We start from the raw sequence: 14,888 nt of genomic DNA, 5'->3' as shown, positions 1-14,888 counted from the left end.
CACATACTGGTACACAAACAGAATCCACCACTACACATAACAACACACAGATCAGTATCTCAGCAATTGATCCCTAAGGCAAAACACCTTAAAACCTAATGTTCTAGTCATAGCTGACTCAGTAGTGAGACAAACAGATGTCCCCTTCACCAGGCTGAACAAGTCACAGTGAACTGCCTGTCAGGGTCCAGGATCCGTCAAATCATGCACACACTGAAGTTGCTCACCAATAAGTACTGTTATGACTCTGTCACAGTACATGTTGGTGTGAATGACTTGAGGTGTACCTCTCTGGACTATATGAAGAGAGACATGACCGAACTCAGATTATGTACCTCAGGCAGGTATGTCCCTAGCCCTAATCAGCATTCTACCTTCACCTAGGATGGTACCACAATGCAGACAAAAAATTATAGATTTTAATAATTAGCTTAGTTTCTGGTGTTACTCCAGGGGGATCCAGTGTCTGTCTGCCTGGGAAGACATGGTCAATAGTCACGCTGCTTTGCCAGAGATGGCCTTCACCTGTCTCCTCAAGGGTTTTGGATACTAGCAAAGACCTTTACCTCCCCCATAGTGCCTTTCTTAGGCAATGTCCAAACAACAGAACTTCCAGCATAAAGAAATCCACTAAAGACAAGCTGGAGGTCATGATGCTTAATGCTAGGAGCTTAAACAGTAACCTGCACTCCCTGGAAGCACTCCTCACCTTGGAAGATACTGATGTTTGTGCACTCACTGAGACTTGGTTCAAGGCCGCTGAGAACACCCTGGCTATACAAGACTACAATGCTTTTCACATGTTTAGACCCCAAAACTAGTGTGAAAGAAACAGAGGTGGAAGTGTCTCCATCTTCATTAAATCCAAATATACCACGAGACTGGTAAACAATACGACTCTCTGGAGCTACTCTAGGTCCAATTAACTATAGGTAAAATACACCTCCACATCTTCACTAGCTACAGGTCCCCTACCATGATCCAGGAGAAGCACACTGCCTACCTGGACATGCTAGAGTTGCTCAGTATACAGCCAAACTCCTTGGTCATGGGATATTTCAACTATCTTTCCAACAACTGGCTGATTTACATAAGCACAAACATGATCGCTACAAGGTTTCTGGACTTTGTGAAATCAAATGTCCTTGGAACAGTTGGTCTGCACCCCACAAGAGGTTCAAATGTCCTGGACCTAGTGCTCACCAACATGGGGGAGTGACTGTACTACCCCCTGTGTGTTGTTCTCCCTGGTAATGTCAGACCATAAATCTGTCTTGTTTCAAGTAAAGATCAAACCCGACACCCCTACAGGAGTAAAAAAACTGAAAAATGTCTCCAAAGCTATCTATTGCCTACTAAGTGATGGTATAAAAAGTTTCAAAGTCCCTGCCAACATAGCCAACAATTACTCCTATACAGAGGAATACACAAATCCCCTATACAGTCACTTAAACAAATGCATTGACACGGCTTTACCTAACAGTAACAAAACCAAGTCTTCCCAAAAAAAAACAAGCCACCCTGGTGGTCTGTAAGTATAAATAAGCTATACAGTAAAAGAAAGAAACTGATATCTAAGAACAGGAGGAAACTTACTCAACAGAGGAAGACCACCCTCCACAGCTTGAACAAGCAAATCAGATATCTGGTTAAGTTCTCTAAGGCTAGCTATGAGGCTAAATTAGCTTCCCTAGCTAAAGACAATCATAAGACATTCTTTAGCTAAATCCAAAACCTAAAAGGGAATGCCCAGCTGTGTGCCAAACTTATAGTGGATAGTATGACTCACACTGAACCTGAGGAAATTGCCGACCTGCTAGCTGACAGTTTTGGCAATAACTCCCCCCCCCCTCCAGACATGCCCCAAAGCATTCCTGACACCAGTCCTCTACTGAGTATCTCCAAAGAACAGGTCACACAAGCACTTTCCAAGGCCAAAAGCATGGCACTGTCTTTAACCATAGCCTGAGAACTGGCTTTGTTCCCAGCAAAGTGGAGAACAGCTACAGTACTCCCCTTGCACAAAGGGGGTCCATCAACTGGCCCTGGGAACTAACAACCCATACCTAATCAGCCTTATCTGCAAGGCCATGGAAAGAATCATCATGGACCTGATCCACAAGGACATAGGTGATGTTCAAACCCTTGACCTGACATAGTTTGGTTTTGTCAAGGATAGATCTTGCTTATTAAAACTAGTGGACTTCTTTGAGAATGTCAACAAAGTCCTGGATGAGGGTAAAACAGCACATACCTCCTATCTTGATTTAGCAAAGGCCTTTGACACAATCCTCGATGCAGTTATCATTGAGAAACTCTCCCAGCTGGGAATTAACCCATACATTACTAGATGGGTAGCAAACTGTCTCGCTGACAGAACGCACACTGTTAAAGTTGGTGAGTCCACACCCACCAGTAGACCAGTTACCAGTGGGGTAATACAAGGATCTGTGCTGAGCCCTCTATGTTTGCAATATATTTCTTTAAAGACTAGGTGAAGGTAGATGGCCTGTGGCTTACCAAGTCTGCAGATAACTGTAAACTGGACTCAATCATAGAGTCCCCCAACTATGTTAACATATTACAGAAAGGGCTGACACAGACAAATGATTGGTGCCAAACTCATGGGCTAAAACTTAAAGCAAAAAATGCCTCATTATCCCCTTTGGCAAAGATAGCACCTCTCTAAGCACAAAGTCAGTGAGGCAAGACTTAGGAACACAGGTTGAAAGCAATCTAAACTTCGATCACCATGTGTACATAGTGGTGAGAAAAGCCTTCTGCATAGTGCCTCTCATAAATAAGGGCATTGCATCCAAGACTAAGGAGGTTATAACTCCGCTGTACTCAACCATTACCAGACCACTAATTGAGTACAATGCATCCTTCTGTATGCACCTCACCAGACACCTGTAGCAACTGGAGGAGAGACCACAGAGGTTTCTAACCAAGAGAATCCAGGGCATTCAGACATGACATACATGGACAGAAAGCCCTGTCACTGTACTCAGTATCATACAGGCTGCTGAGAGAGAGCAGTCTCTGACTCTGCCCTAATGGAAATGCTGCACATCTGCAAATCAAATGGCACAAGAATAACTCACTCTAGGGATCTCAACCTAGCCTGTGACATTAACAGAACATGCTGGAGAGATAGATATATCTCTCAGCAATTGCCACTCTGGAAGAAGCTCCCACTTCACGTGAAGCAGATTTCCTCAATGACCCTATTTAAGCACACCCTTGACAACTGGATGAGTGACTGTAAATTCACCCTGGGGTGGCACCTATGTCCCTCATAGACAGGGGCAGTTAGTGCTGATAAAAGAATTGCTAACAGTAACCATCTAATTATGGTCAATAAGGGTACTTTTGTTACTACACAGCTAAGCTTGTAAAGGCCCTAGGGCCATTAGCCTAGTAACCTCCTATAAACCTATGACTCCTCAGTGTAACAGCTATGTAGAAAAAAAATAAAAAGTAATGCGGAACTACTAGTTAAAAAGAATGGAACCCATATAGCTCCATTCTCCCTTCTCCTTTCACTTCCTTTGCTTGGATGCAAGTAAGGAAAATACCAAAGAATGCAAAATAAAGTGAGATGTCTGTGATGTTCCTGAACGTTAATACAAAAATTAAGAGAAACAGAACATTAAAATAAAAAAATCCCATTTAAGTCAAAAACTTTAAGTGATAGTACATTAGTGAGCAAATCAAATAGCATGGTGGGTAAAAACAGTATGATATAAATAGTGAATAGCTATCACAAAGGTTTCTGATGCTGCTAAAATGTGCTACTATGCAGGGTACTGGCAGTGTACTCATGCATAGTAAAAAGAAAGCTGCAACTCAGTGGAAGCAGCATAATACATGACAAAATAAGGATGCATAACTTTTGTAATAAAATACATGAGGAAAGACACGATTGTGGATGGATGGATGGATGGATGGATGGATGGATGGATGGATGGATGGATGGATGGATGGCAGTAAAGCATACATTTGCACCCCCTTAAAAAAAGAAGGTGGCATGAAACATGAAACTTCCAGGCATGGCAGTTGCATGTGGAAATGGAATGAATAAGGTGTGTAACACAAAATATAGAAACAGTGCACAAATTCAGTACTATTGATAAGGGAATACATGACATTTGTAAATGCTTATGATGAGAGCAGTGAACAAGAAGGCTAAGCATAGAGAAGAAGGGGTGCAGGTCAGCACGTGTACAGCAAAGTGAAGCATGTTTATAAGATTTATTAGGAGGGTGGAGGGGGACAGCATGAAAGAAGGAGGGGGCTGTCTTGACTGATGACTTTTTTTTAACCACTGTAGCTGATTCCCCACAGTTTTTCAACTGTAACAGCACAGTGTAAGAACACTGATCAGGCCTCAGCATGAGCACGTGGCCTGGAATGTGGCTACTCACCTCTGCCCCCCATGACCAAACATGAGTACAAGCTATATAAAATTCCCCATATGTATGTATGTATGTTTATTTGGGGGTGGGGGACAAGTGGGTAACATTCAAAGCAACAGCTTCACAGGAGCTCAGAACTTCAAATTTCAATGTGAAGAAAGCATTTCTGATAAATCTGTAGTTTCCTCTTTAGCAACTGTTTATTTTGTTAAATGTGGTTTCCTCTACATTTCTTTTGAACAAGTACATCTTTAATGTTATCTTGCATGGTGAAGGGTGAAAACAATGATGCCATAGTGCTCACCGTTTATAACATTTATAACTCCGACTACTATAGTCCCCTGAAGCTTGCACAGACAAACAGCATTGCTGAGCTTCTTGGTCATGATGCAGGAAGTGTAAATAAACTGTAAATGCTTAACAATACAGGTATAAGGCTAATTCATCAATCAAATTGTGACGTGCAGTAATAGTTGTTTTATGTGGTGCTATAAAGGTGAGGTATTTTGTTTTACAAGGATCACCTGCCAGTGACACTGCACTTCTTTTAACCAAATGAATCTTCAGTGAAAATAGAATTTTTGGCCCACTTAGGAGCATGGCAGGATCTAGGGCCTCACTACCTAACGCATCATGTTAACATATTAGTTTGGTGTCAAAAGTAAGAATCTCATTGTCCAGGCTGTGAAAAGGAAAACCATGTAGCTGCAGAACATCTTTATTCAGTATGGGAAGTAAAATAGGATGGTGTGTTCATGTGCTACACAGTCAGAAGCCAGCTGGATTAAGATATAACTACATTCAGCCTTACACAGTCTGCAGCCTGCTGCTAGCATCATGAGAATAGTAAGTAGTCCATACACTCCAGAGATCAGTGCAGCCAGGAATTGTGGGCTAGGTTAAGGCAAGACAGTTATCTAGCTGACCAAAGAGACAGACAGAGAGAGAAAGAGAAAATATGTATATAAAAAACTTCTTCAGGAGGAAGGGTCAAATATGGCACATATGTAAGAAATTCTTGATTTGTTCATTTATTCTTTCATAACGTAGCCATAATATATAAAACTCTGTTGAACTGTTTGTTTTCATACGTGTAGTACAATTTATAACTCATTACAAATGTGCAGATTAACAAGTAAAGCAAAGCATCCCTGCAGAAATTGTAATAAATAAATGAATTAAAAATAAAATAGTTGCTTCCTGGAACATTTCCTCTCAGTTAAAAGCTTCTTTTTCCCATATTTAATAGCTTCACAGAAATAAAGTAGTAGCAATTCTAAAATATAATTAGGCAAAAAAAAAAAATCACAAGTACAGTGCACAGCAATGATAATTCAGTCTTTATTGTACCTAGTGCATTTTGGGCTCACATATCTGTTATATTCTAAACTTATTTCAGTATTACAAAGATGTTACAGCTGTTCTTTTAACAACTATATATATATATATATATATATATATATATATATATATATATATATATATATATATATATATATATATACACACACACACACACACACACATGTGTGTGTATATACATATATATATATATATATATATAAAACATTTGCAAGTATAGCTGAAAGTTGTAAATAATGTTAGCAAATGGTTTATTTTAGTACCAAGATCCAAAGTCATGGATTAATATTATTTCATGATACAGAAAAAGTATTTCACTGACTATTTTTTCTGCATATAAATGAGGAACTGTTCATTTGAGAAATGACTTCCTATATGAAATAATGCAAAGTCTGTTGAAATGCAGGACTACAGTGCAATTTCTGAGTTTCCACAGATAAATTGTGTTGTTCAAACTATACCAAGCTGTATACTAGACAGTAACTAATCAAACTTGTTAGACAGTTAGTTAAATCAAACCTTACCTGCTGTGCATGAACTAGCCAGATACTTATATGTGCAGTAAGTGAAATGAAAAATGAAGACAAAACTGACTCATTCTTCTTATCACCTTTTTTTATCTTTCCAGGGTCAGTTCTTTGATATTACAAATCACACAACGATTCCTTTTACCCCACCACCCCTGCAATTCCCTGTGGATCACAGTCGTATGCTATACTTTGGGATCTCAGAATATTTCTTCAACACGGCAGGATTCATATATGGCAGTGCTGGGGTTCTGGTTTTAAACATCACTGACGACATGGTAAGTCAGAAAACAGTAAACTGTGTCTAGAAGCTGCGCAAGTTCACAATGTCTTTGTTATCTCTGCGCACTGACAAATGAGGGGAATTTATCCTACTCCAACACTTTTTCCTCTGTATGATTTCTGTGTTACTGGAGGCTTCACTAGACCCCACAGCAAGGGAAGTCATTTATTTAACATTTATTTTTCAATTTGTTAAGCAGGTTGACCAACTAGTCTTAAGAGCATGTATAGGTATGACCAAAGGAATATTTAAGTTTCAACATTCGCAGTTTAATAACTTTAATGGACATACCATTAAAAAACAAGGGTTTTGAAACATAATTACAAATACCTAAACCATCAAAAGAAAACATATATAAAATAGCAGTCCACTAAGGTTTTGCAATAAATAAGAAAAGAGCAGCGAGCTCCGCTTATCACAGAGCCATAACTAAGGCAAGGTAAAGAGAATAGCTGCCAAGGGCACAAGACTGTTAGGGGACACAGTGGACAGGTAGCAATAGCGTGGGAGTGCAATACTGGCATTGTGTTTATGAAACTGCAGAAGAAAGGTAAAAAATCAAGAGTATTATTCACCACCTTTCAGCTTATTAACATTTTCTTAGCCATATTAAAATATTTTTATAAATACAAATAAATCAAGTTTCAAACAGTGTAGGAATTGGAATAATGAACATGAGTAAAAATAATACAGGTAGCAGTAAAGCTAGCCATTATCAAGAAAGCAACAGTATTTATTTCTTATGATTAGCCACTAGGTAGAGAAGTTTGTTCATTTAGACCATTGGTCTTAGACTCAGATGTCACAAGGGTCTAGACAAGGATGATTCCAGTGAACCAAGGCTTGGACAAAAAGGTGACCACTGAAAAAAAAGAGACAAAGAAAAAATGAAAATTGCTTAGAGACAGACAGACAGACACACACACGCACACACACACACACACACACACACACACACACACACACACATGCCCTTACATGTACACAGCTAGCAACCACATTCAGAAACATACCAGATACACATTGCAGTCAAATATGCATGTTTATAACATAGTATCATGTATAATAATAGGTTGCTAAAGGGCCTTTTTAAGCATAGCCATGCTTCCCAGTAAAGTTTGATAGGTTTTGGTTCTTAAGGGTTTTGTGGGGGTATATAAACATGAGCATAAATGACTGAGCACTTACAAGCTTCCTCTCTTTAACAGAGACATAGTTCCCAGACAAGGAGTATATTTATGGTTATCCATCCACTGATCCAAGTTTTACTTGAATAAGTACATGGATAAACTTTGCCTTACATGGCTGGGAAGCCTGTTCCAGCTATGGGGGAGCTTCTGAAACACATACCTGTCCCTCCTACAGGGGCTATTTATGTTTCAGGCAACATTTAAGTCACTGGATTGGATGTTCATGGTGTAATTTGTTTTATGAATCTGCAACAGGTCCATTAGGGCTGAATCAGAGGATGCTTTGTAAGCCAGGCATAGATCACATCTCAGCAGCCTGTTGGAGACTGACTATAAGGAGAAGGCTCTGAAGCAGTCTGCATATGACTTGTTTTCCACACCATGCATTATTTTTATGAGTAATCTCTGAGGGCACTTCAGTTGTTGCAAATGCCTGGCTAGGGACTTATTGAAGGGGACTAATAACCATCACAAGAGGCTCACATAGTGTAATAAAGCAATACCAACAGATGAGTAGAAATCCAATGAACACAACAAGTCCAAAGATAAACACTGGTAAGACACAGTCTAAGGATTAAATAGCCTTAGACAGAAACCCTTAGGTAGAGCTCCAATACTTGTGCTGTAGTAAAACAAGAATATGAAGCACCGGTTAAATATATATAAGATGAACTTTATTCCAAATACAAACAACTGGTTAAGCACTTTTGTCTCCTCAGGACTTCATCAGAACCAGTAAATGCTAAGTTAATAAGATAATTAGTAACAAATCTGAACTTGCTGTGGATAGATCTGGAGTCTTGTACAAGCATGTAGGAGCTTAAAAAATAGGAATAAATATCTTGGTGTGGAATCAACAACAGATGAAAAACACTCTTTAAAAACATATAAGTTTTTTAAAAATACAAAGCACTGTGCTTAAACTAGTCCAAGTAAAATAATTTGTTAAAAGAAAAAAGTATAAAAGTATAAAACAAGCTGATAACATTGTACATCATACTCACATTATAATTTGATAGTCCTAAGATTTAAAACAGCCCAAACAGATAAATGTTCATTTAAAACATGGTATGCTGAGGCATTTAATTTAAATTTCCAAAATAACTGTCTAGTTTCAACTCTGGTTTCCCATGCCCCCACCACCACCACCGGTTTGTTAAAAGTAACACCTTCCAAAATCCCAAACAATCATTTTTTGAAGCCAGGACATGAGAGGGAATGTTTAAGCACTGAATTGTTGATGTTATGTTTGGATATATCATAGTAGTGTTTATAAATCCTTTTTTGGAACTGTCACTCAGTTTTGCAATATAAAAGCACAGAGGGTTGGAACATAGTGTAATGTAATCACTCATTTAGTTTGGCAGTTAACATCTGCCAAACAAAGAGTTGATTGGCAAAAATTATCTAAAATCAGTTGTTCTTGCTGTAATACATGGGGACATTGTCCACAAGGCCCACATTTACATGTGCCTCTGTGTGATATGTTAAATGGGGGCTGTATGTTCTCAAACCAACCTTTGACATTTTCCTGGTCTTAAATACAATGATGGGTGTTGCCCCTAAGATCTCAAAAACCTCATCATCCACTTTAAGAATATTTCAGTTCCTGTGGACAATATCTTTAATGTTTCTGCATTCAGAATTATAGGTGACCACCAGAAAATTGCAATATTTCTTGGAATCTATCTGTGTGTCCTGTGGGGGGGGAGTGAATAGTGGGAGAATGGTCTAAGCCTAAAAGTGGCAGACATCTGATACCCCAACTGCTGGACACTTCCTGTTCAATAGGGTCAAGGAAGTTAGAGTGATAGCCCCTTTCCAGAAACATGTTAAAGATGTAGTCACGTTCATTTAAAAAGATATCAGAAGTAGAGCTCATTCTAGGGTGAAGAAAGTTAGAAGGATCGCCCCTTTCCAAAGAGGTAGTCACATTCATTTAAAAAGATATCAGAAGTAGAGCTCATTCTAAGGTGAAGGAAGTTAGAGGGATCGCCCCTTTCTGACGATGTAGTCACATTCATTTAAAAAGATATCAGAAGTAGAGCTCATTCTAAGTTGAGGGAAGTTAGAGGAATCGCCCCTTTCTGACGATGTAGTCACATTCATTTAAAAAGATATCAGAAGTAGAGCTCATTCTAAGGTGAAGGAAGTTAGAGGGATCGCCCCTTTCTGATGATGTAGTCACATTCATTTAAAAAGATATCAGAAGTAGAGCTCATTTTAAGTTGAGGGAAGTTAGTGGGATCGCCCCTTTCTGACGATGTAATCACATTCATTTAAAAAGATATCAGAAGTAGAGCTCATTCTAAGGTGAAGGAAGTTAGAGGGATCGCCCCTTTCTGACGATGTAATCACATTCATTTAAAAAGATCTCATAAGTAGGACTCATTCTTGCCACCCTTAGTAATTGGCCCTTGAATATATTCCTTTTGCATGACAGGGGGTGGCAACTATTAAAATATAAGTAAGTGTTAGAAAAGGTGGGTTTCCTAAATATAGATGACTGGAAACAGTTATGCATCTTGTCTTTCTAAATTTGGACATCTAAATAGTTACCCTCTTCCTTTGTGTGTGAATAGGTGAACCTGAGAAAGGATATTGTGGTGTTCAAAAACCTGACAAAATTGGGTACCCTTCTGTTTGTGAGTTTCAAAAGATAAAATATTGTCCAAGTATTGTAAGTACAAGTGCCAGGAGTCAGAGTAAAGAGAGTTGAAAATGTAAGTTTACTCCCATCAATATATGACCAAATTGGCATATATGGGGGGGGGGGTGCAAGCTGCCTCCATTGCCACCCCCGTGCTTAGTGATAATATTCACCATCAAAGAAGATATAATTATTGCATAAAATTAATTCCATGAGAGATACAATGAAATTTATAAGACCGCTGTCAAAATCAGTAAGTTCTAAAATGTCTGAGTGAAGAATTCCAAACCAACAGGATGTAGTATACTGGTGAAAGGGTCTACCAAGTCCACAGTCAGAAAACTACACATTTCACTATAAAAATGTTGGCAACTTATTGGTCTATAGTTTTTAGGATAGCTTGCAGGTTCACTGTTAAGTAAGAATATAATTGTTCCTGTTTTTAACCAGGTTGGAGTTTGTTTGGGGGTGTGCTTACAATTAGTTCTTACTTAGGGCTAAATCTTCGTGTAAGAATGTTAGTACTTTTAGCCAGAAGATAGGTACTTCTTCTGGGCCTGGGGTTTTCCATTTAGGAGCTTTTCTTAATCTTGATTCAGTTTCTCTGGCTGTTACTTAATTCCATTTCATATTTTGTTCATATGAACTTCTTACTGTTTCTTTTACTTCTGCTATCAGTTCAGCATCTTTATTACGTTCCACAGGATCTTCATAGATGCTTCTCCAAAATGTGTCTATTTCTTCTTTCCGGTGGCATTTCTATTCCTTTTACCTTGTTTTCCAGTTCTCTATAAATTTTTTTGGGTCATCAGTGAATTGCTTATTTTGTATTTTTTCCCTTATATTTATCTCCGTAATATCTTCTAAGTGTTTCTGCCTGTGCTGGTATCTTTAGTTTATTATTTGCAATAATGTATAATAGATCTCGGTATGTTCTAACACTGCACATTGCTTTTTTCATGTCAATCTTTCTAAGTATTTTTGTGGATCTGTTCCCTCTTCTATACTCTTCTAACAGTGACACTTCTTGTCTTGATTGCTTTATAGTTTTCTGTATTAATTATTTCCATGATGGCATTTGATTTCTTCCCTTCCTTTCCCTTATCGCCTTGTATTTTTGTGTTAAGACTTTGTCTATTATTAACTTAGATGCAAAGTAATATGTTCTATTTACATCTGTCATATCACATTAATTTCTGTTAATAGTCTTGATTACTGTGTTCATTTCTTTTACTGACTTTTAACATTTTGGATCTTATTGACTTTCTGTAATGTATTTCTTTCATTGATCTTAATATGTCTGTCCATCTCTATTACATCAAGCAATTCTTCCCGTAGATCATTTTCTTCTAAACTGAGGGCACATTCTTGGTTCTCCGTTTCCTGGTGTCATTCTACAGAAAGTTCCAGAACATCTTCCTGTGACATATTCTCTTCAGCTGCATCCTGCAGCATCCGTTGCTGTTTCATGTGGGAACTCACTGGCCTATCACTCCACAACATTGACTGCATCAAAGTTGCCACCCTTTTCTGTTTCGTCCCTTACTGTGCAACTCCAGATGAACTTTTGTACTGGTTTCCTACTGAAGGCTCCAGAGTACCTTCATGTGACAATTGATCAGATGTTTCCTATTCCACCTGTTTATCCTCAATTTAGGGATTCACTGTTCTATCATGCTGTGACATTAACAGAGTTGGATTTTCTACACTAAATCCTTCACTTCACAGATAATCCATAACTTCATTTTCTGTTTCTTTAACTTCTCCATTACTAATCCTCTTTTCTACTTTTCCAGTTTGTTTTCTTATTTTTTTGTATTGGAATTTTTTTCCATATCTGCATGCCTTTGTCTGCACTTCTCTTCAAATATCTTTGTTGCTGCTTTTTCTCTTTTTATTAGTTTTGTTTTCTCCTTTGCATAAATATTGCACCATATTGCACCATATTAAATCTCTTTTTCTTTCCAATGACTATATTTCAGATGTCTCCCGCTCCACCTGTTTCTCCTTATTCTGGGGACTTATAGTTCCATCATGCTGTGACATAACCTATGTTAGACTTTCTATACTAAATCCTTCACTTCACAGGTATTCTATAACTTCAGGTTCTATTTGTTTAACTTATCCTTTACTAATCTTATATTCTATGTTCCCTCTTTGTGATTTTACTTTTTATATTGTGAAATTTTCCATAGCTGGGCACCTTTGCCTGTATTTCTCTTCAAATATTTGTGGAGCTGCTTTTTTGTATTGATTAGTTTGGCTTTCTCCTTTCATAAATATTACACCATATCATATCTCACTTTCTTTCTCATGCCCATGTTTTATTTTATTTTATTTTATACCTTTCAAAAATCTTTAGGTTTTCTTGTTTATATTTTCGCATTTCCTCAGTCACTTCTTTTTCCAAATGGCACAAGGCTTCTTAGTCTGTATAATGAATGATTTGAAGTTTTTGACAGTTTTTATTGTGCAAGTATTTTCTTTCTTCTAATTTGTCTGTTAATCTTTTTAATATCTTCTATCCAGAAATTCTGGCTTCTTGCATAATAGTAACAATACATAATTTCTTTCTTATCTTCAATAGTCCACTCTACCATCTTTGTGGCTGTTTTTGCCCTGTCAGTTTTTGTGTTTTTTGTGGACTACTATTTCCTTCTACAATGGGGGTGGGGCATCTGAGAGGTTGGCATAATTGTTAAGGTGTTTACATTACAGACACAAGGTGCAGCATTTAGTTCTCACATGGGGTATTTGGCTAGGCTTAAAATGGCTCAGAAGGTTAGCCTAGTACTAATCTATGAACCTATCCTGTCTCTGAGATAGGAATGTTTCTATGTCTTGAAAACTCTACATTATTATTTTTTCAGTCCTGGTACCAGTGCACCTACCAGTATTGGGCACTTTATTATCCTGAGACTAGTGCACCCAGCTGTCTTTTTTATTTTTTTAAGCTACTTCTCTTCATGATATATGCTATATAACATACAGTCTATATATCAGTGTCATCTTGGTTTGATTTTGTAAAACAGGATTCACCTCATGAAGGTACTCAACAAGACTTGAGAATGAATTCATATCCAGCAATAGTACTCTGCTTTGCTTGCTCTCTGCTCCCCCGGAAAGTCAGGGCCTATATGGGGTTAAACATGAATGTGTGTTGAAATGGTAGAAATAGGCACATTGATTAAAATATAGGCAAGGCTGGCTTCAAAGAGGTGATGCCATTTCAGAATCATTTCCTGATGTTAGGTCTCTCAGCCCATTTGAGAGCATACTGAACTAAGAAAGAAAATGAATCACTGTAAGGGCTTAAAATCCAATCTTTCAAGGTGACAGATTTGAGGGACCTAGACAAGGCAATATTTTAACTCAGCATGTCCTACTTATTTGTATAGAGATAGAGAAACTACATTCATTTAAATGTGTGTTTGAGGAACTATTAGTTCTGTAAAGACATAGTAGGTCTAGGAGAGTGGGGTCTTCCTTGGTCCTATCAGCCAAACCTAGATTGCCACAAAGAGTCTATATGAAGCAGAGTGCAGAAAGCAAGGGTGGCCAGTTGCTATGCACAACTAAGAGACTCGATGGCTGGCTTCTCTTTAGTTGAGTGATATATTTTAAAGTGGTATGTATCAAATGGGGTAACAGGTTCAGTAATGGAGCAGATAAGTGTAAATTGCTACATTTATAGCAAGCAGTTTGCTACAATTAAAAAAAAAAGATTTTTCTTAGACTAAAATTTAGTGTCATAGTGCTCCATGCAGACATATTGTAAACTGTAGCAACTGTTTGCTGCATTTGTAACAAGCAGTCTCCCACAATTTAAAAAGATTTTTTAAGACTAAAACATGAGTGCTGTAGCACTCTGTGCAGGCAGGGTATAAACTGTAGCAACTGTTTTGTACTTTTGTAGCAAACAGTTTGCTACAGTTTAAAGGAAGAAATTATTTTTTTAACTATGATGAAGGAGGGTTGGGGGTAGGTTACAGTAATGGGCCTGAATGGCCAAGCAGGAGGAAGGTTGAGGTACGTTGTGCATCTGACCACCTGGATGGTGTGCCAGAAGTAGGAACATATATATATATATATATATATATATATATATATATATATATATATATATATATGTATATATATATATATATATATATATATATATATATATTTATCTTCAATGGAAGAGCTGGGGGTGTACCTCTAACTGATTACAATATACTGACTGGCATATGACAATGAAGAGTGAAGTGCAGAGTGGGTGGGGCACCGATCCATAGTACCAGCTGCAGTTCTGTCCACAGAAATTGGCCACCCTCTCTCTCTGTATTCTGTTTCATATAGACTCTTCTGCAGCAATCTAGGTCTGGCCTTTATCAGTGGCCATTTTGAGATCAAAATCAGATCTGTGTTTTCTGGCTACTGCTATAAGTTCTTTGCTAGCATGTTTGAGTGTCCTCT

At 37.9% G+C, this 14,888-nt stretch overlaps 1 protein-coding gene across 1 annotated transcript in view; it reads left to right on the top strand.

Moving 5' to 3' along the window:
* LOC122817051 (bactericidal permeability-increasing protein-like) overlaps window positions 1-14,888 on the top strand; it is a 505,866-nt gene that overhangs the window by 249,092 nt on the left and 241,886 nt on the right. The window contains exon 8 of the mRNA XM_044090193.1: window positions 6,409-6,585. Coding sequence (XP_043946128.1) covers window positions 6,409-6,585 — 177 coding nt within the window. The remainder of the gene's footprint in view (window positions 1-6,408; window positions 6,586-14,888) is intronic.

This window comes from Protopterus annectens, chromosome 12.part0, assembly GCF_019279795.1.
Source record: "Protopterus annectens isolate FY-2018-M chromosome 12.part0, PAN1.0, whole genome shotgun sequence".
Classification (NCBI taxonomy): Eukaryota; Metazoa; Chordata; order Ceratodontiformes; family Protopteridae; genus Protopterus; species Protopterus annectens.
This window is presented reverse-complemented; position numbering and strand designations above follow the sequence as displayed.